Source organism: Xiphophorus couchianus, chromosome 20, assembly GCF_001444195.1.
Source record: "Xiphophorus couchianus chromosome 20, X_couchianus-1.0, whole genome shotgun sequence".
Taxonomy (NCBI): domain Eukaryota; kingdom Metazoa; phylum Chordata; class Actinopteri; order Cyprinodontiformes; family Poeciliidae; genus Xiphophorus; species Xiphophorus couchianus.
The window spans coordinates 16,046,510-16,073,013 of NC_040247.1; the positions used below are offsets into that span (position 1 = coordinate 16,046,510).

A 26,504-nucleotide genomic window follows, 5' to 3' on the forward strand; every position below is an offset into this window, starting at 1 on the left:
AAGATAAATAGGAAAGGTCAGTCAGCTCATAGGTATGAGAATGAAGATCCATCCATTTTCTATGCCTGCCTAATCTGGCTCAGGGTCTTGAGGTTGCTGGTGCCTTTCTCTGGCACTCAATGGATCGCTACGGCGCGGACAGGTCGCCAATCCATCACAAAGACAATAACGCAGAGATAAGAGTCAAGCAACTAGCCATGCATTAATGTCTCAGGGTCATTTGGAAACTCCAGTTTACTAAACATGCCTGTTTGTAGATGGTGGTGGTGAACTGGATTAAGCCGGATTAATTTGCAAGTTCACATTTAATCTTTTAAAAGCTGGCAAAGTATGCAGTTTCATGACTTATTGTAAAATGACTTTTTGTAATTCTACTACGTGACTAAAGCAATTTTATTATGATAAAAATGTGATGAAATCACAGAAACCATGTTATATAATTACTGGTATTACTGCCTATTTTAAAGAAATTACAGTAACACTAATCAAATTAGAGTAAGATAGTAATAAAAATTACAGTAAAACTGCAATAAAATTACAGTAAAACTGTAATAAAATTACAGTAAGACTACTGTAAAAAAAATTACAGTAAAGTTACTGTAATTTCCTTATTGTAAAAATTACAGTAACTGGCTGGCAACCCAGCTACCAGTAAATGACTGTTAATTCTACAGTGACTTTTTTTTACAGTGTATGGGATAAATATATTCAAGTCTTGTCATTCTTTTCACTACTTTTTTCTTTTCTGTTATTTTCTTTTGTGCATTAAAGAGATAAAAAGTAGAAAGATTTGTATCAGGTTCTAAATTCCTGCACAAAGTACACAGATCCGACTGCCTCTAGTCGAGTCTTTATGTCTTAAATATATAAAACTCGAGGCCTGAGGGCCAAATCTGGCCCGCCATCGCTTCTTGTGTGGAACCTCACGACTCCAGATGCCAAATTATGTCAACCAGTCCTCCCAGTTTCCTGTGATTGTGGAAATTCATGGCAAAATCAACAGATTCCCAAATTTTTTCTCACCAATGCATAACTGCAAATTTTCAGCAAAAGTGGTCAAAAACATTGGGTTTAACTGACAATTTGATGTCAAGTTATTGGTCTATGATCGATGTGATCATTAACAAAGTCACAATTCACGTCACACACAGACATAAATAAATATTTATTTTATTGCCTCCCTCTCCCCCCTCCCCACCCCCCACCCCAAAAAAAGAATCACACAATTCAGGAGGGACTGAACGATGTGAAATGATGTTTAATTTTAGGAACTACTTCAACTGCAAAGACAGCTATTTGTTAATATGTTAGAAGTTTAACAGGTTTTATCAATCGTTCTGGCTCGACTGGCCCTTTAAGAACATTCAAGATCTTGATTTGGCCCAAAACGAAAATGAGTTTGACACCCATCTTACATCACGCGTATTCCCTTTTTCTATTTTAGTTTGAGTACTTCAATGCTGTGCTGATCAACGAGGTGGGCGAAGACGAGAAACCCGTGGAGCTGGGGGGAGAGTTCCTCCTGGAGCCCAATGACCATTTCAACAACCTTTCAGTCAACCTGAGCCTCAGTGTGGTGCAGGTGCCCACCAACATGTACAATAAAGGTGAGGACTCCTGGAGCGTGCCACAAATACAGGACTGAGAGTTATTTACCTACAATACAGGAGGCTGATGAAGAGGGAGGAGAGATGGAGCGGGATAAGTGAGTGATGAAAGTGAGGAATGGTAGCCAGAGCTAAATCAGTGTCACAAGCTGTGGGAAGTGAAGTTGGGCGATTGATAACAGCCCAGACATAAAAGGCAGAGTCTGCTGTTAAGATGTTGTTCATACGGATAGCTGCTCGGCTGCTTCTTGTTGTCACATCGCCTGGGTGGCTTTTGTTTTGCTCAAATAGACTCCCAATAACTCTCTGCTCTCCGCACAAAGAGAGGCTCGTCCAGCAGCAGGAGGGGAGGGGATGATTCAGATGCAGCCATTGTGTCGGCTTCAGAGGGAGTCAATAAGGGACAAAGGTCAATCATGCAGGCACTAATGGCGACCAAGATGGCAACCGTTATCTCCATTTAACTCACTTGTCCGTTTCTTTGCCTCTGTCGTTTCCAGATCCAGATATCATGAATGGGGTCTACTGGTCGGAGGCCTTGAACAAGGTGTTTGTAGAAAACTTTGAAAGAGATCCAACACTTATCTGGCAGTACTTTGGAAGTGCCAAAGGTTTCTTCAGACAGTACCCCGGTGAGAGCTGTCACTCCTGTTCTTCTCATTCAAGTTCAGGCTGTGGTTCTGAACCAAGTTTTGTAACAATTGCTACTAGAGTCAATCTTATCAGAACACTTTCAAATTGTGCATCTTTCCTTTTTTTTTTAAAGTTTTAGTAAATCTTTTCATCAAGAAATGATAAATTAATAAAAAAAAGTATTCCTGGGAATACATCTGTCAAATCCTCCGAGGTGTAAAGTGAACTTTTTCTGAACTAAAAGGCTACTTATCAATTTTATTTCTAAGGCATAAAGGGGATTTTATGTTGTGATAATAATCCTTATATGAAGTCTGAACCTAAGAGAGAAAATCTTAATTGTTTGGTTTTTAGTTTGACTTTAAAACTTTGGAGTTACTGATTAAGTAATCCTTTTGTCCAGAATAAACTCTGTGCATAATCCTTATAAAGATTAGCCTTTTGTGTTTGTGTGTGGGATTGAGAAAGAGAATGAAAAGAAAGCTTTGTCTCATGGGAGCTGTCACTGCATTAAAAAGGAAAAAAAACTGATCAGAACAAATGATTTAGGCTTTCTAAAGGGGTAATTTGGCTAATGTTGTAATTTTACACACCATCAGAGAGGATGCATTTAAACAGAATGCCATTAATCAGAATTTGCCAGTGTTAGTCTACAGCCACTGAAGGAACAACCCTCTGTTTCCTAATCCACAAAATGTCTGATGTGATTCCAGAGAAAAAAGATTTAGGCAATGTTAGACATGTGCATTATATAAATAAAAATGAATCAAAGAAAGAAGTCTTTGCTTTGCACTCATTTTTTTTCAAGTATTAAAACAGTTGTCATATTGTTTTCAATTTGAATTAAAAAAAGTTTATTGTGCCACAATTTCTGGAGATCAGTAATCAGTTTCATGCAGGTGAAGACAATAAGTTCAACCAACATTTCTATACGTTTAGGTAAATCTGATACAAAATTTTAATAAGCAACATAAAACACCAAAAGTAGACATGGACTGATCAGAATTATGCAGCTGAATTTTAATCTAACTAATATCAGTGTTGGTCACTTCTGATCTCCCTGGAATATAAAGAAATAACACATTTACCAATCTGTTACAAGCTGTTTGCTTTAAAGTAAACACAGGATGACTATTGTTGTTATGCTCATATTTTCTTAGGTGTTTAGCAAATACAGTCACTTTATGATTTAAAGTTCAAATATAAACCTCATCATGTAATTTGACAACTTGTTAAACCTTAAAGAGATTATTCTCTGATCTCGCAGAGATCTCAGCATTTGTTTTCCTCATTGTAAAACAATATCCACTTTTTTTTAAATTCCTTTAAATTTAATCCATAATTTATCCCCCAGGAGTAAAGTGGAATCCAGACCAGTCAATCAGCTTCGACTGCAGAAATCGGAAGTGGTAAGTGTTCGTGTGTTAAAATGTTCCATTTCCAACTAAATGGGGGAGAAATAATGTAAATTTGACTTGTTCTCTTGTTGCTGTGATGTTGTGTTGAAGTATTTAATTTAACTTTATGCTGCAGGTACATCCAGGCAGCCACGTCTCCTAAGGATGTGGTGATCCTAGTGGATGTTAGCGGGAGCATGAAGGGTCTGAGGCTCACGATCGCCAGACAAACAGTTTCCTCCATTTTAGACACACTGGGAGATAATGACTTCTTCAACATTATTGCTGTATGTTTACTTATTCATACTCTTTTTCTCTATTTGTTTGTAATGGGGAACAAAAGGTTTTTGTACAGATATTCTCACACTTAACTTTTTTACACTGTCAAATTACTATCACATCAAAACTAAGTGAAGTAGTTTATAGTGTGAGGATATAATGGGAGAAAATTGGCAAAAGTTAGATGCTTTTGCAAAAAAGCAAAGTATAACCGTATGTGACTGCTTGTTTGCTCTTTTTCATCCACAGTATAATCAGGAGATCCACTATGTGGAGCCTTGTTTGAATGGTACGTTGGTCCGAGCCGACACAACCAATAAAGACGTGAGTTCCTAAATGATCAAACTCCTTCCATTGGGAAAGTTTTATGGGATTATAATGTTTAAAATGATTTATTTTATCTGTCAGCATTTCCGTGAACATCTGGATAAGCTGTTTGCCAAAGGGATTGGGCTGCTGGGCGAAGCTCTGACTGAGGCCTTCACAATCCTGAATGATGTGAGTTTCGCTGCATTAACCTCTGACCGTCAGTTTAATGCAGATGCTGTTCAAACATTTATCCGTCCTGTTGAAACTGTGCTTACACAGTGCATGACAAACAGATGTATTTGTTTTTGTTGACTGATTTTGTGGGATTATTTTCACACTAATTTGACATAAAAACAAGGACTGAGTGACTGCAACAAATGGATTCAGTTTCTTTTTGATTAAAGGACTCCCATGGCTAAAACGGCTGCAAAACTTTAACATTTGCATTTGTCTCCAGTGACAGAAAGCTTTGACTTCTGAATTATAAATAGCAACACTTCCCAGTGAAATATATTCAAGCATTTGGGAGGTGTGTCTCCCGTTGAAACGCTCCATTTCAATCTCCCGTTCCACTCTGCAAACACGGACACATCTATTCTGAAGAGTGATTAATGGCTCTAATTAATGTCAATGATTAATATTGCAGCTGATTAGAACACGGAGGAGATAAAGCCAGGAGCCAGACTGCATTTCGTTTATCTCCCTGTTTTCAGACGAGCTGTGGCCGGGGCCGCCGGAGCTGAGGGAGCACAGCTTTTACCTCTGCGTTTGTCAGATTAATTAAAGCTCTGCAGTGAATATGGTAATCGGCTACTCTGTAGCTTGCTGCTAAAACTCACAGCTGCACTGATTCCCGTTGTATTAACTCTGAAGAGCTTATCGCAGACTAAATCGAACAAAAATGTGTTGAATGAAGGAGCATTTATATAGTTTGGTGAGAGTATCACAGCAATGCAGATTACAAACTTTCTTTATAGACTGTTCATATCAACAAAAAGTCTCAAGTTCATGATAAAAACCTTTTGCCACCACATTTGGTTATTGGGATTTTTGATAACAAATCAAAAACAGAAGCCTTGTTTTGGGATGATCAGATTTTAATAATAATATCTGATCAATACCAGGAAAATGATGGCCTGCAAAAGTATTCATAGCCCTTAAATTAGTGTGTAAATGTGAAATGTCACACTCCATATCAACAGAATTACTAATTCTTAGTAGATATTTATATATAGATACTGTGGTTTAATCCAGCTGTTTGAGCTTGATTTTATTTAGGCGTATCACTGTCTAAATAAATCAAAGGCCTGCCACACTTCTCAGAATTGAATTTGTTGACAGATGACTTTAAAAAATTACATGTATTCTTGTTAGTCTAGAGTTGACAAATGAACTATAAACTAAATACTCAGATAAAAGACCATAGAGTGTCTTCATTTGAGCAGCTGCTGTCACTTTGTTGTCGGCCAATTATCTCCTGAGCAGCATGAGAGTCATTCAGTCCGTGGTCCCTCATTTTCATCCATCTTTATCTCAGGCACCTAATCATGTCAAATCTTAGAGTAAATCAAATTACTGAGCTGCTTCAGTTCCTTGAGATGCTTAATTTGATCCACTGTCACACTGCTAGGGTTCATTTGTGACACATCCAGAGCATAAAAAAAGCACAATATGAGTCAAATGTGTGTTTACTTTAGTTACTCTTAACTGGACTTGATGTTTCTATAAAGTGCAGATTTCACTTATAATGGTTTAATTTCTCTGCAGAGGAAAATTGATGCTTTCTGCCTTTAAAATGTTTAATATGAAAGCTTTACTTACTGTGGCAGAGGTACAATCTGCTCATATTGTCATGTTCCTTTGCTGGTTTGTCTGAAGTTACAACTTTCAGCTTTTGCTGTTAAGAAGCTTTCAGGGAATTCACAATAAAAAGTCAGAAATCAATGTATTTACACATATATATTAGATTTGCCAGATACACAGAACTATAACAGATATCAAGACACTCAGTTTACAAGAAAAACAATAAGTTGTGTGCATTTAGCTTGTTTTTTTTAAGTTAATAGGTGACATATATAAAAGTTCTTACTGTTTTGTGTTTTTACTTTTTCTGGAAGTCCTAAAGTCTCAGAAAAAGACAATGTCACTCTTTTTATGAGGGTGTAGCCGCCTTCAGACTGGCAATGTGAGAAAGAGACAGGGAAACAATCTGTTGACATGGACTTAGTTAAACAGAGGAAGATTTTATTTCAATCAAGTCCAAATCAAAATTTACGGATCTGTGAAGTGATACAGAGGAATGTTTAGCAAAATTTAGAAGAATTGCCAAATTATCTTGAACATTCATTTTTATAAGCACACACACAGTTTGCCATGTTTGGTTTCATTAACTATAAGCACTGTCAGTGGTTCACATCTTGCCGTTTTGGTCACTTTTAGCATTTGGCTTTGACTTTGAAGTGTGCTCCAATGTGTCATCAGACACTGCGTCGCTTTTTCAGTCTTAAAAATGTGAAAACTATTATTTCTCCTTGTGTTCTTACGTTTCTCTAGACCAGTAAATGAATGCTTCATGTTGACAGACAAGTTCTGTTTAAATGAGTCCCTGATGCTACAGATCAGGAAGTATTCAGTGAAACTGAACCAAAGAAATGTTAATTACAGTTTATTCATGATTTACTCGAGTTACTTTTGTCTGACAGCAAAATCTGTCTGATGAAATGAAGCATTTCAATGTGACAAACAGATCAAAACTGTTTGTGTAAATACTTTGGAGTTGTACAGTAGTTGCACAATCAGGAAATTTTGTAATAGTTGTGACAAGCATTATGTGAAACTGTTATGCCTGTCTGTCCAGGTTAAATATGTAATGGACGACTGTCATGAAAATAACCAGCTGCATTAAGCTGTAAGTGTGCAGATCTTGTATTGCGTGTTTACTTTTCGTTTATGTGCATGAAGGATTTGAATCTGATCTCAAACCTGATTTAGGAGCAGATGAGCTCAGCAGGATTTGCCCTGTGATTGTGTCACTGTGGATCTCTTTGTCTCCATATTCACATCACTGCAGGTCAATAAACCAGTTAATTACGGCACTGCATCTTCTGGGATCAGAATGAAAAACGCCGCATTACTCAGGATTACTTAAACACAAAGTCTCCCCTACTGACTGACATCTGCAGACGTCATAGACATGTTTGTCCATAAGCAAAAATAAATATGTGATATGTCTGTTTCCTGTTTGTTTTTTCCTGCGTCTGCAGTTTAATCAGACTGGACATGGCAGCGTGTGCAGCCAGGCCATCATGCTTGTGACGGACGGAGCTACGAAAATGTATGATGATGTTTTTGAGAAGTACAACTGGCCAGACAGAAAAGTAAGTCCTGACCTCGCTTTTTTTTCTTTCCGTTTGAAACTCTCCTCTCCTCAGATGCTTTTTTCTGACCTTTCTGCTTGTTCTGCAGTTCTCTTGCATCAGTAATAAATGTACATTTTAATACTTTACGCCAGCCCCAGCTCCTGTCTGATGTAGTGAGGAATTGGATTCTTACTTCATTACAACTCAGTAATGTAAAATCCATGTCAGTGTGATTTTTTTTCTTTCCAATATGTTGATTCATTACAACTCATTTTCCCCTCACGAGGAATAAAACATGGCAAATTAACAACTTTCAAGGGCAGTGCGTGCATAAGTGCTCAATCAGGAGCTCTGTACTCCACCACAGAGCTGCTGCTGCACCTCTTCCTGGACTCAGCTCTGGTTTCGAAGTTCTTTGTCCGGTTATGTTTGTATAATCTAGAGGCAATTGAAATTAAATCACAAAACAACAATAGCAACAGCTCGGGGCCTTTGTTCAGGCCTTTCAAGCGTATGTGTGTTGGCAGGGTTTGGCACCCCATCCCCCACCTGGTCCATGCGCCCTCAGGGCTCCTGCATGGCAGCGAGTGTTTTCTATGCTTTATGCTTAGCAAAGCATCTGGAGCCGATGAGCCGTGCAGGCCTGGCAGCGTGTCACACAGTGTTCTCCAAAGGGACGGTCGCTCCTGCCCTCAACCCAAAGACCCCAGCAAAAGGAAAATTAATTGATTTAACTGCAGCAGAGATTGAAAACAAAAGGACAAGAAACACAAAGTGACTTGCAAAAAGAAACTTTAAAAGCAGCTAAATCGCAAAATAAGACCATATATTTTCTATCTTGTAATCTCTGATGTGTTATCGTGTCTGTGTTCTTTGCACAGGTGCGCATATTCCCCTACCTGATTGGGCGAGAGTCTGCATTTGCAGATAACCTGAAATGGATGGCTTGTGCCAACAAAGGTTGGAGACTTTTTGATGAACACTTTTAAAGTGCTGTTTGCTTTGTCTGCATGAATATGATAGCCTGAAGATATGTGGAAAACGGAGCGCTTTAGCGTTTTATATCTATCACGTGTATGTGTGCGCCTGCATGGTCTGGCTCAGATACCGTCTGCCAAGAGGCAATGAAGTGTCACTTGAAGTGGGGGGCGGGGGTCAGAGTTCAATCTGCTCTAATCCCTCTTCCTGTCACTGTCTACCTCTTGGCTGCTCTCTGCTGATGGCTGCCACGTGTCAGCGCTTCGGATGAGTGCTCCCTGAATGGGAGAGTCGCAGGCAGGAAAGCGGATCACTGAGGAATTGTAGAATGACAAGCATCAAACCCCCTCTCCTCTGACGGACCCCCCTCTGTGAAATAACCTCACATGTCCGATGTGAAACATTGTCAGGAGCTGCTGCTCTAATCTGAAATGCTGGGAACCTGCAACAGCTGCAGTGATAGGGGTCTGGACAGCAACAACGTACAAGACGACCCCACAGATCTGAGGAAAACTGCATTTCCATTCAGCTCTCTGCTACAGTGGCAGTTTATGATAAAACCATTATGGCTCTCTACCCAGGGCGCCGTCTGATAGAGGGTGGTAGAAACATTCTTACTTGTAAAAGTTCTCAATAGCTTTCAATGTAACAGGTCTTCTATTGCTTGTTTGCATGAAGAGGGCAAAGGATTCCTGCTAAAAAAAAAAAAAAATGGAGAAAACAGCAGCTGGTTAATTACTATAAAGTTCTGATTTGGAGCAAATCTCCAGGACATTTTCAACATTATTTCCAGGAATCTTGAACTATTTGACCATCTTTAGTTCAAAATCTGAAACTGATTAACTGCATTGTTCTACACACAACACTATTTGAGATTAATGAAGCATTTCTTCTATCTGTATACGCAAAAAATACTTATACTTATATTTTATGTGATAATGGCAAAATACAAACTTATCAACCCTGAACTGAATCATCCCACAGCGATTAAAATCGTGTAAAAGATTTGTCAAATTAAAAAATGGCATTCTTAGGTTCATTAAGGTAGAATTTTGTTTCATCTTTTTCTTGTGAATTCAAAATTGGCTGCATGTAAAAAACTACATTCACATTTTTCAACTTCAGACTCTGAGGGTTCTGCACATCTTTGCGTTTGTTTTGTTTTTTATTTGGCTTGGTCCATCTGTAGTTTATTATAACCATCGCCTGTTCATCAGTGTGCATCAGGAAGTCTTATTAGCTCAGTCATTCTCAACCTCTCCTAATGTTTCCCATCAGACTGATTTAGGGGAACATTTCCATCTCAGATCCTGTTTTATGCAGTAAACCTTGGCTGCCATTCCTGTTATGTCTGATGTGTTAAAAACCATGTTGATGTTGAGCAGTTCCACTTTGTTTTCTGGTATATTGGTATGTCTTTATTCATATGCAAAAAATATTAAGGTTGTCTTACATAATCTTTGAACTAATGCTATGATATGCACCTAATTCCCAATGACTGTTATGCATTTTAAGCTTTGCTCTTTAGCTCTTTGACTCAAGAGAAGGCTGAATCCACTGATCATAAGACAACTTCTCTCTGGAACCAACGTCTGTTAATCTTAGAAATATATATTTTTTATTTTAGACTGGACAGTCTTAGTACATTTTGTGCAGCTGTACCAGAGGAGGTGCTGCTCTCGTCAAAATGAATCTTTTTTTACTTTAGTTTCCGTTTTATTTCAGGGTATTTTAGTCAGATCTCCACTCTAGCCGATGTCCAGGAGAATGTGATGAGGTATCTTCACGTCATGAGCCGTCCAAAGGTTATCGATCATGAACACGATACGGTGTGGACTGAAGCGTACGCGGACAGTGCTGTAAGTATGTCACACTGCATTAACTACCGTCCCATCTGCCTTGTCAGGATATATCTTTTATTTACGTTGGTAATCTAGTGTCACTGCAGGCATGAAAAACGTCCAGGAATTTACATTTTTCCCGATAAGCTTTAGATCATGTTTTGTAGTGATGTTATCTTGGTTGCATGCTATTCTGAGGGGTTGTACAGTGAGGAGAGCCCATGTGTGGATCTGTTCTCTCATCATTATTCATTACGCTTCTGTAATGATTCCTAATTATGAGCTCCATTAATCTGCATGGATTCCCCCTTCCTTTTACGTCTGCATCTACACATTCAATGCACAGACATACTGTATCTACTTTACTTTAACTCACTAACAATTCAGTCTTTGGGTCTTTTTTTCTCCGTCAGCTTTCTCATGCTATAGAGGAAAAGATCTTAATGGCAATTTTAAATTTCTGTTAAAAAACCCTAAACTGACAAATGGATACATGGAGGAGAACAATGTTTTCCTCTCAGCTTCAGCAAATATAACTTTAGAGGTTAAATATAATCTTCTTGCTTTGATATTTCCCACAAAATTTAAAGTGTGGAGATACGCTTTCAGCACAGAGGCATTTATTGTTCTTCCTTCCAGTTAGGAGACAATGTACCCAGTAAAACACACATGAAAAAACCCACACACACACGTGCACACAAATGGTTGGGAGATTGTCCTCTGGAGTGTGTGCTCCTGTATCTCAACCTCAGACACACCATTCATCATTCTGTGGATCATTGCACTTTATCTCCTAAAGCCCATAATAAAACTGACATTGGAGGAGAGACCGAGAGGAGGAAGAGGAGGGGAGGAAGGGAGGGATGGTGTGCAGATTGTTTGGCATCCATAGGTTTATCCGTGAGCATGTTTGTGTGGACACAGTTTAGGGAGACTAAGCAGCTGGGATTTGTCCACCATTGTCTGCAGTGATGAGTTTAAGGACCCTCCATTCTTCATTTTGTCAACTTGTAGCAGCTTGCAGAGGTTTTGTTTCATGTTTATGCACATACAGTCTGCAGCGCACACACACACACACACACACACACACATATATATATATAAACATGAAGCTACTTGTCTTGACTAACACGGGGGCAGACACAACAGACCTCCTCCAACTGTGAACATTTGCTTAATTATTTTAATCTTCATGTAGGTTGACGATTTGAAGGTGCAATGATTTGATGCTAGAAATAAATTAACATTTTTTTTTTTATTTATTGCTGGTTTTGCTACCAAACGAAGTCTAGTTTTAAAGCCAGTGTTTGGCTTTTCAAATTTGAGTTTACAATGTTGCAGTGAATGACATTTTCTGAATTTTGACACTTGTTTGTATTAAAATATGTTGCTCTAGCATTCTGAATTTATTTTTAAAAATATGTTTGTTTTTTTGAGCAAATTTACGCAAAGTAAAAAGAATAGAAACTCTGTTGTACCACTTGTACAAAAGAGTAAGCATCACTTTTGCACAGGTGATCTGCACTTTGAGTTCCTCTTTGTGTTTATATTTATTTATTAATTAACTTACTTGGATTGATTGTGCTTATTGTAAATGTATCATACGTTTGCTTAAGATTAACAAGTCAGACAACACATTTAAACCAGCTTTTCATTGTTAAATGGCTGAATAAATAATTACCCTTAATTGAACAGGTACATTTTTAAAAATGATTTAATTTCTAACACATTTTATTTATTAAAATTACTAGCTAATTAATTTTTGCTCGTTATTTGTTTCAGCTTCGCGGTAAATCAGGTCCAGCTCTGACGACGACAGTAGCAATGCCAGTGTTCAGCACAAAGAATGAAACGGTGAGTAAATATTTCTCATAGAGGTTCAAACCAGAGGTCAGATGAATAGACTTAACCACATGGGATGTTCTCCAAGCTCAGTATTTCCCTACATAAAAAAGGCTTTATTCAGACTTTGTTGCTTTCTCAGATGCCAGACCATTCATATTTACTCTTGAAATTGACTGAAAAACTTATTATTGTGACAAAGTATTTTTTCTATTGTTCTTTGCTTAAATGTGAAGCTCCAGTAAAGTATCTCACAACAGAAAAGAAGTAAAAAAGAAGACCACTCTGAAGAAAAGTTTAAACTGACTCATGCCTATGTAGAATAATTTTACTCTACCTACTTAATAAACAATGATATTGGTGAATTTTTTTTTACACTTTTTATTTATCGTTTTTGCGCTTCAAGTAATGCCCATTTTTATTGACGAAAAAAAATCGATTTATGTTGAAGCTTTTGGTTTTGTTGTGCCACTTAGCATAATAAGTGGTCCCCATCCGACTACTACTAAAAAAATAATTTTAGAACCTCATAAAAACATAATCACTGATACGTCGGAGAAAGCAATAGAAGGTCTGCCTTCATTTTACTCTGACGTGTTTCCCAGTTTTTGTTGTGTGACACACCTTAATGGTGTGTTGCAACTTCTCATGCAGAAGAACCAGGGTATTCTGCTGGGAGTCGCTGGCACAGACATCCCTCTGCAGGAGCTGATGAAGCTCATCCCAAAACATATGGTACAATCAGTTTCCTCTGCTAGATCACTGTTTTTATGTCTTCTTTTACCCTGTCTGACACTCCTCTTCTCCCTGCAGTTAGGGATCCATGGATATGCTTTTGCAATCACAAATAATGGCTACATCCTGACGCATCCGGACCTCAGGCCTTTGGTAACTGAGTTTCTCTGCGTTTTGACTGCCTCAGTCTTGCAGCATTCCTTTACTTTACCCTCTCTTTTCCTTTGGTTTTGTGCACATCATCAAAATTATCCTTAAGGGCACACAGAGTCTAATGTGATATCTGGCTGTGAGGCTACATTAGCTTGTATAGTCTGTAATCCCACCTTTTCCTTTGATGTATGCATGCAGGGATAAAGGCCACTCATAAGGCTGGCTGGCCTGAGATTTCCCAGAGGTAACTTAACACTTGCTGGCAGAAACCACGGCCCCTCGCTCTGGGACCTCTGGTTCCTCAAGGAGCTTTGGCTGTGCTGGTGGATCTGTGTACGCCAGTGTTAGTGCTACAGCTCTCTGTGCAACTGTGTGTGTCAGTCTGTGCCGGTTCTTTGTGTCTCTTTGTGGCTGTCGTTGTAGTCGTTGACGTTTCGTGTGAATCGGGGCGGTGGCAGAGCTTGACGTGTTCTTGTTTGAGCGTGGAGTTTCTATCAATCATATTAATTAATTTTAATTCACCTGACAGTGTTAATTTCACAGATGATTTGTTAAATTATTACTCTGCAAAAGCGCCTTATCAGTGCTTGATAAATAAGGATGAGGATGAGGATTCATTACATGACAAAAAGACAGACTTAAGTGAAAAAGCTTTGAATTTATGTTTTCTACATCCGTGATATGTATTATGAAAACATGGAGCAGATTATTTCAGACTAGATTAGCTTCTGTGTGTGAGCTTTGTCAGTAAAATAAAGCAGGATTGCAGAGATGAGATTATTAATCTGTGCTTCTTGTTTTACTTTGTGCAGTATCAGGAGGGACAGAGGAGGAGGAAGCCTTATTACAGCAGCGTGGATCTCTCTGAGGTGGAGTGGGAAGACAAGGACGACATCGTACGTACAAAACCTTATTACAAAAGGAGCAAAGTTGACTTTCTCCTAACCAAACGCAATTCAGACTAAATCTATTCGGATGTGCAACATTACTTTTCAATATTTTTTCTCCCAATCTTACGAGAACTTCCATCAGACTAAATGATCCTGAGAACAGTCTGGTTATTTCCAAGCACAGTTTTCACAGCAAATTTGCACAGAAATCTTGAGCAGACAAAATGCCAGATCACTGACCGAGCTTGTCTTCTCGCTCAGCTACGTAACGCCATGGTAAACAGGAGGACGGGGACTTTCTCTATGGACGTGAAGAGGACCGTGGACCGAGGGGTGAGGCTGCAGATAGAACTGTTTAGTGTAAATCAGAAGACGGCCGTCGTCTTTAATCTCTTAGGAATAAACGAACTTTATTTTCAGAGGCGTGTTCTCAAGATGCACAACGACTATTACTACACCGATATCAAAGGAACTCCATTCAGGTAATTTAAAACCTTTAATTCACTCTAGAGATCAAACCTCAGAATTTATAATTAAAAAAAATAATTCTTAATTTTGATTAATTTAACAAATTAGAAATAAAAATTCTGTTTTTCTTTGCATTTAGCTTGTAGATTAGGGTGATAGTTACATCTTGTTTGCTACATTCAAAAATAAATTGACTTTTGTTGCACAAAAAGACACATGTCTTTTTTTCCTCACCTTTCTGACAAAAACTCTGATTAAACATTTCCTGTTTTAGGTCCATTGGTATCAGAAAAAATGTTTGTATTTGCTAAATGTCAGAAGAAATGGAGAGATTTGTTGTTTTAGATGACTGTCTTTTTTTAAATGCTTGAAGTGGCTCAAATATTTTGGGTGACCTTCCACTTCTTGTAAATAGTGATAATTATGGCAATTCTAACTGACCCACAACAGGAAAAGTTACTTTTATTTAATTCCAGAAGCTGAGAAAAAAATATTTCTGTACCTTTATACCCTCTTCTTTAAAGTCTGCAGTCCACTAAAGGAATAACTTAACTTTTTACACTCCTTTGCGTTTGTGCTTCCAGTGTCGGAGTTGCTCTCTCAAGAGGCCACGGAAAGTATTTCTTCAGAGGAAATGTATCGATGGATGCAGGTACTTTAATCCAAGTTCATCTCACACAATATGACGTCAACAAAGACGGACGAGCAATATGCTTACATGGCGCAGAACTCAGATTTCTGTGTCACCGGAAAACCTTTTGCTCATGTAAACTCAATCAGTGCCTGAGTCAATGTGGAGCGGCATTGCTGGAGCGTTACTGACTGTCGTTTTTCAGGGCTCCGTGATCTGGAACAGCCAGATGTCGCCCTGGCAGATGAATGGTGAGGCAAGGCTTGTAAAGGTGGTCGTTCATGCGTTATTTAGGTTACATCATTTGGCATTATGTGGACTGGGTTCTGATTTGTTTGGGCTGGACACAGGACCTACTGCAACACGGAGGAGAAGCACGAGCACCGCCACCTGACCCAGATTCAAGCCATAAAGCTCTTCATGACTGGCCGCAGAACACACCTCAAATGTAAGAGAGTTGCACCTAAACTGGTTGTTGTGGTTGGTAAGGTAACTTGTGTTGCATCATTCAGGTGACAGAGAGTTGATACAGGAAGTGTTGTTCGACGCTGTCGTCACGGCTCCACTGAAGAGCTACTGGAACAGCCTGGCTCTCAACAAATCAGAGTAAGAACATTAGAAAACATTTATACTTCTCCCCCAACTGCAGTCAGAATATGTCAAGTTTTGTTTCTTGTGTTTCTCATTTCATTAACAGCTCATTCAACATGATCAGAGTTCAAATCGTATCTGACTCTGACTTTTTGTGTTCGTTTTAACAATTTTAACCCCTTCATACATTAATTATGATCCTTTATGTCAGGATTATTTTCCAAAATGTTTTTGATTTTCTTAAGGCATAAAAAAAAGGTAGGGAAAAAAATGTAAAAAAAAAAAAAAGGATTTTTTCCAGGTGATCAATTGTAATTTTCTCCAAATGCAAAGTTATTTGGAAAATACATTAGTAATATTGTTCTTTAGGGGTTACTTGATGTCACAATATATTTTTTACCTGCAAGAATCCTCAGTAGCAGAAGGAAGGACTGGGTTGGTCAGCATGCTTTTTCATTTGTCATATTGAATTCAACAAAAATTTTCTTCCACTTGCAGTGCAAGTAGTTTGTAGTGTACTGTATGAAGCACTAGTGCCCACTTCAGTGGTCTGTGTGCATTGATAACATAGAAATATACAAGAAACACAAGAAAATGGCTTTTAAATGGCTTCCGCTGAAGTACGGACCCTCCACAAGGGTTAATTTTCCTTGTGGAGTCCTGCAGGGCTCAATACTTGAATTCCTGCTATTTTCTCTGTAAACCTGCTGCCTCTCAGTTTGTCAGAAAGTACAAACTTGGGGGCGGGGGGTTTTGTTGTTGTTGTTACAAAAATGATCAGTTTTATGTTTCCCTGAAATGGAGATGGGGTCTTCCATACAAACACTAAAAGGTTGTTATGATCAGATGTGACACTATTTGAACTTTTTGGCCTTCATTGTGCCAAAAAGTGATAATAAATTAACACTGCAGATCACCCTTACATCTTATTCTCATGGTGAAACCATGGCGATGCAGCATCGTGCTGAGGGAATAGTTTCCATCAGCTTCAAACAGGGAAGCAGGTGACTAAAAACATAAAATTCTAGATAAATGCACCACTTGAAGTTTTTACTGATACAGGTATAAGTGTAAAATTTTTATTTTATATAGGTTAAAGTAGTTTATCAATTCAAGTGTCATAATTATCCTGCAAAGGATTTTGTCTTATTTTCTGAACATTTAACATTGATGAAAAACAAAGATATTTTTACAAGATGTTGTATAAAGATTTCTTACAATATAACAGAAAGAAAATCAGTCCCGGCTTAATTTTCTGTTCATTAGCACATAACATACAAAAAATGCACAATTTTATCTAAACTTCTATGCATGCGTTGTTTATTTGGACATGAGGGTCCAGGAGGATATGAGAAAAATAATCACTCAAGCACATTTTAGAAGGATACAAATTTCCATCAGTAAAATTATATATTTCCAGTTGGAGAGATGAAAGAAGAAAACAGATTAATAACACAAAAGTGTTTCAAGATATTTTAATAATAAGTTGATATCTTAAAACCTTTAATGCAGAAGTTTTTCTTCTTTTCCCTCCAATTTCCTTTGTGAGCTCTGTATTTTATAGTTTTATGTATTATATAGATTGTATAGTCTTTTGTTAGGCTGCTCTTCAAAATGAGACATCAAAATATGTGAGATTTATCTTTATAAATAAGGTGAAATTTAAAAATGGCCCTTTGTGTCCTCACTGCATTGTTTTTAATAGCTTGACACTTTCTTTTAACTGTGTGTTTTTCTGTGCTGTATTTGTTGCTCCATTTTGGCCAAAAACTTTCTTGAAAAAGAGGTTTTCAAACTCAGTGAGTTTAAATAATAATGAATAAATAAAATAATGCAACATTTTCTCTACCAGTAAAAGTGTAAACTTAACGTACAGTTATTGTTTTTGCTCATCATATGTGTGACTGATTATGTTGAATTTTCTGGTCTTTTTTATGATGAAACAGATTATTCTTTTTGGGAAAAAAAAGAACAATCTTAAAGACCTAATCAAAGTCTTCAGTATTTATTCAATTTTGCCCAATAATCTGGGTGCGATATTTATAATTATATTTCAAAACTCTGCTCCAACTCAGCTGCATTGGGAAACTTCGGTAATGACATGACGTCTGTCTCAAAGAAATTTGACGTGCATAATTTTCTTTCTCCTTCCCAATTAAATGCCACTTTGTATTGGTCTTTTAAATTAATTTCCAATGAAATATATCCATCTTTCTGGCTGTAAAGTCCAACGGGTACGAATACTTTTGCAAGCCTCTGTGTGTGTTGCATAGCTGAAACAAAGAGAAGTTTATTTGGTTATCATCTCCTTTGCATCCCCCCTACAGGAACCCAGACAAAGGGGTGGAGATTGCATTCCTGGGCACACGGACTGGTCTGTCCAGAACAAACCTGTTTGTACCAACTGCTCAGTGAGTGCTGCAGCTCAACATCTCTCTAATCATTACTTACAGCATGAAGCGAGGAGGTGAATCTAATCATTGTCTTCTCACCTCTGTTTCTTTCTTTGTGTGTCTCTGTGGCTGCACAGAAATTTCCTGACAGCGGAGGACGAGGAGGGTGTGTTTAATGCTGATCACTTCCCCCTGTGGTACAGGAGAGCGGCAGAGCAGGTCCCAGGCACATTTGTCTACTCCATCCCCTTCAGCACAGGTACTCTGCACTGACGCTGTGATTACAGAAGTCACTGTGAGCTCTAAGAAAAGTCAATTGTCAGCTCTCCGAGTCCCTGGAAAACTACACCTAATATGAGCTTTATTTTCTATATTATTTTTATTTTGCTGCTGAATTTTCAGGTGTATCTCAGCAGATTGGAATGCCACCATTTTTTTCAGTAAATTTTCAAATAGTTTGGAAATGAAGGCCCCAGTGTCTGCTGCTTGTCTTCCAGTCTCCAAAGTCAGTACTGATATGTGTTTCTGTTGGTCCACTGCACTTTTAAGTCTTCCTTAACTCTGTTGGAAAGCTTTATTGAGAAACTGATTTAAATTTTTACCAGAACTTGGCACCAGGTAACACCGACAAAAGTTAAAGCAATTTCAGCAGAGCCACAGGCTGACCTCCTCAGTCCTGCGCTAAATAGATTGTTTTTTGTATTATAACATAGCTTCATTTGATAAATTTGGTGTTTTATCAGCATGGCCATTGTCTTCATATGCAATTTTGCTCAACTATCATCTCCCTTCACTGCTCTGTTTGGGATTTCTCCCATTGAGTTTGATTGCCCAAGATGAATTTCATCCTGGCCAGTCAGTGAACAGAAGGAGAATTTGTGAACAATAACTTATATTTTCTGCGCTGATTTTGGAATCGTCATTCAGTCTGTGTTGTTTGCAAGAGGAAAGCTTCAGACATTTTAATGCTGGCAAACATGTCATTCAGTTTGGCACTTTGCATTGGGGGATTGTTGTTTACGGCAGACACAATTTCTGGTCATTTTCATAGCAGAGCTTTGTTCACAATTTAGTTGGCGCATTACATACGTCATGACCAAACGTTAGCAATTGGGTAAACTTCAACAGAGTCCACACTTCCAGCAAGCAATTGCTTCTCAACAGCCACTTGTCCAGTCCTCTGTATGAAGCAAAGCATAAAACAAAAGTCCTATTTTTGTGCTGTGCATGGGACAAGGCGGCATCAGCAGAGAACTCACACATGCATGTGGAAAACACACCAACTCCATGCAGAAAGAGCCCAGGCTGAGTCTAAATTATGCATCAATTTTTCTCTTTGAATTACTGAGTAAAGCAACTTTCCACTTGTGTTCTAACTCATTGAGATACAAAAAATGAATCAGAGTTTTAATAGGAAAATCCTTATTTAGACTGTCAGTTTTACTAGCAAGATGTGCAGCTCATCTTATCTGCCTCATAACCTATGAGCCATTTTAATGGACCTGGATCGGTCCACAGTTCGGGGAATATGAAGGACTTTCTGTGCAAAACTTTTACATCCTCCATCCTATTTTAAATGACTGAATGCATAACCTGAAATCTTCAGTCACGACGCTCATTTCAGGAACAGTAAAGTTGGATCCGAGGAAACTCCAACTGGACTTCACCGTCACCCAGCAGCTGCTGGGCAAAGGGTGCCACCTAGTGAGCATAAAAGGTAACATGAATAAATTTCACTGCTCTTTTCTAGCTTCTGAGAGTGTGGTGTTGGCCAGCACAGCAATTCAGCTCCTCGATGACAGAAAATCTCCCATTGTTGCTGGTAATAGTTGTCCGCATCACATTTACCTCCAGCTCTGTTTATCAAGTCAGAGCTCAGTGTTATGCTGTTTTCAGCCGTGGGGATCCAAATGAAGCTCGAGTATTTTCAGAGAAAGTTCTGGACTGCCTGCAGACAGGTAATCCGAAACCTCTGTGAAATAATAAAATTTCTAATCATGAATGAAAATAAACTCTTATTGTGTTTTACTCAGTGCACAGCTCTGGATGGAAATTGTATCATTAGCTGTGATAGTGAGGTAAGAAAACGTCCACATCACTGGTTTTATTCCTGTTTGAGGGTTTATTTTTTATTTAACCTTCTTGTTTTCTGTCCTTACAGGACATTAACTGCTACCTCATTGACAACAACGGCTTCATTCTTGTTACAGAGGAAAAATCTCAGGTAAAGTCCATATTTCTGCATTCAGACATTGACAGTCAAGTTACTGAACAATTTAGATGACTAAAATCCTAAGCAGTGTTTATCTAGATACAATGAACTTTTCTGGAGATTTCTGATAGATAAATCTGAAAAGATGGTGTTAGAATGTTTTATGGGATCAGATTTCCGTGTTTAGAAAGTAATTAAAGACGTGCAGCTGCATGAGTCCCAAAATCTAAAAAATATGTATATATCTGTAATAAAATCCTGAGAGATAAATCCAAATGAGCGTTTAGCTGCAAGGTTACTCTGTTCTTCAGGGATTAAAACTTTTATCTCTTTAACAATTCAATTCAATTGAATTCAGTTTATTTAATATCACCAATTCACAACGAAAGTAATCTCAAGGCAATTTACAAAAACATTTCAATTCAATCAAAAGTTAATTCCAATTAATCCTATTGTCAAACAGTACAGTATGCTCACTTAGTTATACAAAGTAGTTTCAACAAGATGTTAAATTTTACATTTTGAAAAATCTCTCACTGGAATATTTTCAAACTTTGCCAGGTTACAATCTTAAGCACCAATCTACTACTTTGGGATTTAATTACATAAGTCAAAGAAGAATTATTTATTTAAAGTCAAAATAAATTTTTTTTTATTAAGAATTTGCACCATTTTTATTTGACATCCCCAAATAAAATAAACTAATTGGTAGATGGAGTCCATCTGTGTGTCATTTAATCTCACTGTAAACCCAGATGTTGTGTGAAGGCCTCAGAGGTTTGTTAGTCAGGATTAATCAACAAACAGCATCATGAAGACCAACAAATGCTGCAGAGATAATGGAGATGTTTATAGGATCATCTTTTATATCAATATTCAGAGTTCTGAAAACTGTCAAAAACAAGATCAGTATTTTATAACTGCAAATCTAGCAAGACTTTACCTCCTACCCAAACTTCAGGTAGGAAAAAGGAGCATGAATCAAAGAATCACCTTTGTTAAAGTAACTCTGGATGAGCTGCAAAGATCCACAGCTCAGGTGGGAGAATCTGTTGAAAACGTTTAGTCCTGCATCCAAAAATCTGGACTTTATGCAAGAGTAGCAAATAAAAAGCCATTGTTGAAAGAAAGTTATAAGAAGCCATGTGGGAGCTGCAGCAAAGTGACCAATATTCAATCGCAGATCTATTAAGGGCTTAAAAATGGCAATTTTTACATTTCTCATCTATTTAAGGGCTTAACAATGGCAATTTTTACATTTCTCACCCAAGTTAACTGAGCCTGAGCTGAAGAATCAGCAAAAGATTTTAGTGTCTGAATATGCTAAGTTAGTAGAAAGATAATTATTACACAGGCACTATTTAGGATATTATTTTTTTAATCTATTCCTGTAAGATTTCCAGTAATGTAAGTAACCGTTTTCCTCTCTCAGACAGGGCTTTTCTTTGGAGAGGTGGAGGGCGCTGTCATGAGCAAACTTCTCCAAATGGGCTCCTTTAAAAGGTCAAACACACCAATTGATTTCTGTCTCTGTTTTCACTCCAGGTCTTAATTAAGTGCATTACAACCTCTGCTGTTGTGCTTGTGTTGCAGAATCAACCTCTATGATTACCAAGCGCTTTGCAGAGAGTACGCCGGGAGCAGCGACAGCGCACGCACTTTATCAGATGTGAGTGTTTGAGACACACCAGTCTGTAAATAGAAGAAGACCAGAACTCTGCAGACTGTTGCAGTAATATTCTCTATGGTTAAAATATTCAGAAATACCAGAGATGTTTGTATGTTAGAGGTTATTACTGTCTGTGCACCGTTGAACTGTGACAAGTATGAAATATTTTCTTCCTCCTTTTCTTTTCTTTCAGCCTTTCTCAATGGTTAAGTGGCTCCTGACAGAACTTGTCATGTAATAACTTTTAAATATATAGTAGTTTACTTTTTATAATTGTCACAAAGGACGCAAGTTTACATTTTCTGTTGTTTTCTTAGTTTCCTGCTAGAATTCAACCTGTACAGCTGGTGGAACGTCGACCTCTCAGTCAAAGGTAACCATCTTATCGTTGTCTGTAAAGATGAGCCACAGCGTGAGACAGAAAAACCTCCTTTCTTTTTGTGCAAACTTTGTGGTGGACCTAAATGTGTGTTTTCCTGAACAGCTCAGAGGCCTCAGGGTAAAACCATGACGGTGCCTTGCGACACAGAATACCCAGCCTTCGTCTCCGAACGCACCATTAAGGAGACAACAGGCAACGTTGACTGCGGTGGTTGTGTTAGGTACCGATCGTCACTGAATCTTCAAATGATTTTAAATTTTCACTGTAACAATTTTAATTCTAGTTTGTGTGTTGGATGCAGTTCTTTTGTCATACAGCAGATTCCCAGCAGCAACCTGTTCATGGTTGTAGTTGACAACAAGTGCGACTGCGGCACCGTTGATCCTGTAACAATGGATCCCATCGAGATCAAATATATCCTTTATAGATCTGCTGCTTTAAGCATTGTTAGATGCTGGTTATAGGATTTGTATTGGAGTTAATAAATTATTTGAAGCTTTTAATGTGAGCTTTAATGAACTGTTCAGTCATTTCTATCCTTGACTCCTTTGAACACAACGAGTCACTAAAATGTGACAGACTAAAGCTGCAGAAGGACAGGAAAAAGCCTGAGTCATGTCATCCTTTCCACCCTGAGGTAGGAGAAATGTTCCTGTCCACAAAGTCAACATGATGAACAAACAAAGCAAAATGTTTACTTGACTCATATTCAAAGTAATTTGGCAGCAAACGACCATTAAATGACCATCATAGTAAATTAGGAAAACTCAAAACACTGGTCAACAGCCAAAAATTTGTTTTCCAACATGACGTTGGTTTTGCTCAATCAGGTCAACTTTTTGAACTATGGATGCAACATGAGCATCAAATGCATGACTTGTTTTCACATCTGGATCGATTTCCTGAGAATCTGGGATCAATGAGTGATGATCAGGAGGAGAGAATCCATCAGGACAGAAAAGAGATGGAGAATTTGGCACAATGAAGACGTAATGTTCAATTTACATGTACTTGCTCCTATAGGTGTTTACTATTCAATTTACAGAAATACAAGTTTGTAGCACTTATTTTATACACTATATTAGAAAACTTTTTTTTTCTAAAACGTTTTTTTGGATGAAAAATATTAACGGGAATGAACTGATAACGTCACAAAAAGTCACAAGATCAAATTTCTCTAAATCAAATTAGAATAACAACCTGATCTGAAAAAATTAGCATTTTTGGATTTAGTGGTGCAAAATAATCCTAATCCAGTTGAAGAACATAGACAAAAGATATTCTGCTTGTAACCCAGTGATAAGTGTTTTTAGCCATTTGCAGTGGGTCACTTGTGAAGAACAACATCTTGAAGGTCATTTCTCTGATGAAAATATCATTTAACTGTTTGGTCCAGATGTAAACACTTCATGGTAGAAGCTTATCATCTAAACACATTTTCCTTCATGGTAAACCATGGTGGTGGCAGCATAATGTGGTGGCAAACAGAATCAGAGTTGATGAAAAGAGAGACTAAATTGTCTGTGAAGAACAATTTAGTGCAACCTAAATTGTTCTTCACAGATTTGTTCCATCCACTCTGAATGAGAATTACCTTTTAAGCAATGACAGATTTCAGCTTCGAGAAAGTAAGACAAATACTCTCAAAAGACCTGCGGCTGTAACTGCAGCAAAAAGGGTGGGATCCTCCCAGTTTTATTTTTATTTAAATTAGACATCCACATACGATTTCTTTCTTCCATTAAAAAAATTACAAAAAAATCCAATGAAATGTTGTTTATCTTGTTCTGACTTACTTTATTTCAGACTGTTTGCATCATTGAAACCTCTGAAACTAGATACAACACATCAAACTGTTTAACATTATGTTAACACACTCAGGTGTAACAGCAGGGTGTGTCTTCTGCAGGAAAATGCCATGGAGTGCGGCTCAGCCAGTCGCCTCTCCAGCTGCCTGGCTGTAAATCTGCTGACTCTGATTGCAGCGACCGTCAGCAGGTGACCATGAGCTGCAGGTCTGAAGCTAACTCCATCAGAAGACGCTTAGAAACACTTAGAGAACATGACTGATCAGAAACGACTTCGCTCACCTCTGCAGCAGACATTACTCTACTAAGACTCTATTAGGTCTTTATCAATAGCTCTGAGGCTCACATCCATTACTGCAGAAAACACAACATAATGTGAACAATAAGAGTGTGTGCTTGGCGAGTTTGCTCTCCTCATTGCATATCACTGCACTGAACGTTTGTCTTGTTCTGAATGTGTGCTGAATTAATGGGAGGGGAAAACGCCAAATGGGAACAAGACTTTTTTTTTTTTTTTTTGTCAAAGTCTGAACAAGTCCACTGTGCAAAAGAAGATATTATGTGTGTTTCATTGTCGTGAGGAAAAAAATAAAGGAATGTAAAATGCACTTTTGTGAGCTATGGAAAGAATAAGTTTTTGGCTATAAATCAGAGAAAATAATTTAATGTGCAATTGTTTTATTTCCCTGAATATTTGAGTTGCTTTTCTAACAAAATATCTACTGTAAAAAAAAAAAAAAATTATTTATAAAAGACAGTAAATAAAAATGTTATTTGAACGGTTCTGCCAGTTTCTCTTCAATTAAAGTGAGAGGAGTTAATATGCATGATGAAGATGCAGTGTGTTGAAGAATGTTACATTTATATATTCAGCCATAATTTGTTGTAACGTCCATGTAATCTTAACCATGTGTCTAAGAAAAGAGATTAATAAACCTAAAGAAATATTTTCCTTCTTTACACATTGTGCTGCTTCCTCTTTGTGCATGTCATCAAGTTTACATGTAATTTTTAAAAGGCAAAAATAAACTGAATTATAACAGATTCAACAGAGAAAGGAAAACAAACATGGTGGTGCACATATAAAAACTAAACAAGACATTACAGTTGAACAAGAATTACAAGATGGAGGACAATTTAACTTCAATTAATTTAGCATAAATGCATCAACTATAATCTAATCCCAAAAAAAGAAAATAAATGCAAGCTTGGAGGATGAAATACCAGCTCTAAATTATACACTTTAAAAATATGACCTTTGTTAGTTTGTTCTCTTATAATAGATAGAAAAAAACCCTTTTGTTTCAACAAATCGTCATGGGACATCTAGTTTGGACCCGCAGGCTAACCAGGGATGGTGGAGTAAATGTGGTAAAGGTTGTCAGGCTGCAAGGAGAAAATAAAAGCATCAGCTTGAAGATGACCTGCAGATAATCTGCTGAGTCAGACTTACATCATCATTTTTGGTTCCTTGCATGATTTGCATTTCCAGGTCTGTAACAAAAATAAATATTTTTAAGAAAGTTTTTTAAATATCGACTATTTGCAAAAGAAAAATATTGCATTTGATTTAATTAAGTTGCATTTTTTTAGCAAAACCAATAAAATAAAAATGATAATCACCCCCTACAATGGCTCCCCTGGTTATGTAGGATGTTTAAAAAGTCTTAAAACATTATTGCAGTAATCATATTTGTAATGTGATTACAAATATTATAACCAAATAAAGCCATCTATTTACCCGTGTGGGATTTTTTGTACTCTTATTAAAACTGGGCTTTTTTAGATATTTACCAGAAGTGCCAATAACTACTGAGGGTGATGCAGAAAAACACGCTTTACATCCCACTTTTGGAAAAACAAAGTAAAAAAACATCTCACCATCACAAGAAGAATCCGCTATGTGGGTTATCAGGTAAGGTTCAAAATTACGTGAAGGTACCTTTTTATTAATTGAAAGAAAATAGAATTGTTAATAATAAATATATGAAGAGGAAACTGCACACACAAGAAGTGTCTGGTTCTGTATTAATGGAAAAGGGAAATTATGGTGAGCTAGCATACAGGTTAACTCAGCTGATAGGAATGCAGCTGCTGAATAACCATGAGGTGAAATATTTTAACTAACAGATGAGAATACACTCATTTGGGAAAAAAATACTATATGCTGCTGTAGGCTGTGTGTTTTTCAACAATTTTAGCTCTCAGGTGTTTTAAATAGAAATTTACACAATACTTTAAAATTAAATCTGGATTAAATCAAACAAAAAATATGGAAATGTTTTTTTTTTTTTATCAACAGGTAAGAAAAAAATATAACTTCTGTT

General features: G+C 37.5%; 1 protein-coding gene across 1 annotated transcript in view; it reads left to right on the forward strand.

Annotated features, from left to right (window-relative positions):
* Window positions 1-25,291, forward strand: part of LOC114134914 (voltage-dependent calcium channel subunit alpha-2/delta-3-like) — a 38,905-nt gene extending 13,614 nt beyond the window's left edge. The window contains exons 6-38 of the mRNA XM_028001780.1: window positions 1,445-1,607; window positions 2,108-2,239; window positions 3,595-3,649; window positions 3,774-3,924; window positions 4,166-4,240; window positions 4,325-4,414; window positions 7,489-7,602; window positions 8,466-8,544; window positions 10,288-10,421; window positions 12,186-12,257; window positions 12,900-12,980; window positions 13,059-13,133; window positions 13,946-14,029; window positions 14,285-14,356; window positions 14,444-14,505; window positions 15,076-15,143; window positions 15,328-15,373; window positions 15,473-15,570; window positions 15,635-15,728; window positions 18,041-18,124; window positions 18,244-18,365; window positions 19,857-19,928; window positions 20,003-20,064; window positions 20,140-20,184; window positions 20,268-20,330; window positions 21,751-21,821; window positions 21,912-21,987; window positions 22,181-22,221; window positions 22,305-22,360; window positions 22,472-22,589; window positions 22,671-22,783; window positions 22,924-23,006; window positions 24,279-25,291. Coding sequence (XP_027857581.1) covers window positions 1,445-1,607; window positions 2,108-2,239; window positions 3,595-3,649; window positions 3,774-3,924; window positions 4,166-4,240; window positions 4,325-4,414; window positions 7,489-7,602; window positions 8,466-8,544; window positions 10,288-10,421; window positions 12,186-12,257; window positions 12,900-12,980; window positions 13,059-13,133; window positions 13,946-14,029; window positions 14,285-14,356; window positions 14,444-14,505; window positions 15,076-15,143; window positions 15,328-15,373; window positions 15,473-15,570; window positions 15,635-15,728; window positions 18,041-18,124; window positions 18,244-18,365; window positions 19,857-19,928; window positions 20,003-20,064; window positions 20,140-20,184; window positions 20,268-20,330; window positions 21,751-21,821; window positions 21,912-21,987; window positions 22,181-22,221; window positions 22,305-22,360; window positions 22,472-22,589; window positions 22,671-22,783; window positions 22,924-23,006; window positions 24,279-24,371 — 2,844 coding nt within the window. The 3' untranslated portion in view covers window positions 24,372-25,291. The remainder of the gene's footprint in view (window positions 1-1,444; window positions 1,608-2,107; window positions 2,240-3,594; window positions 3,650-3,773; window positions 3,925-4,165; window positions 4,241-4,324; window positions 4,415-7,488; window positions 7,603-8,465; window positions 8,545-10,287; window positions 10,422-12,185; window positions 12,258-12,899; window positions 12,981-13,058; window positions 13,134-13,945; window positions 14,030-14,284; window positions 14,357-14,443; window positions 14,506-15,075; window positions 15,144-15,327; window positions 15,374-15,472; window positions 15,571-15,634; window positions 15,729-18,040; window positions 18,125-18,243; window positions 18,366-19,856; window positions 19,929-20,002; window positions 20,065-20,139; window positions 20,185-20,267; window positions 20,331-21,750; window positions 21,822-21,911; window positions 21,988-22,180; window positions 22,222-22,304; window positions 22,361-22,471; window positions 22,590-22,670; window positions 22,784-22,923; window positions 23,007-24,278) is intronic.
* The last annotated feature ends 1,213 nt before the right edge of the window (window positions 25,292-26,504 follow it).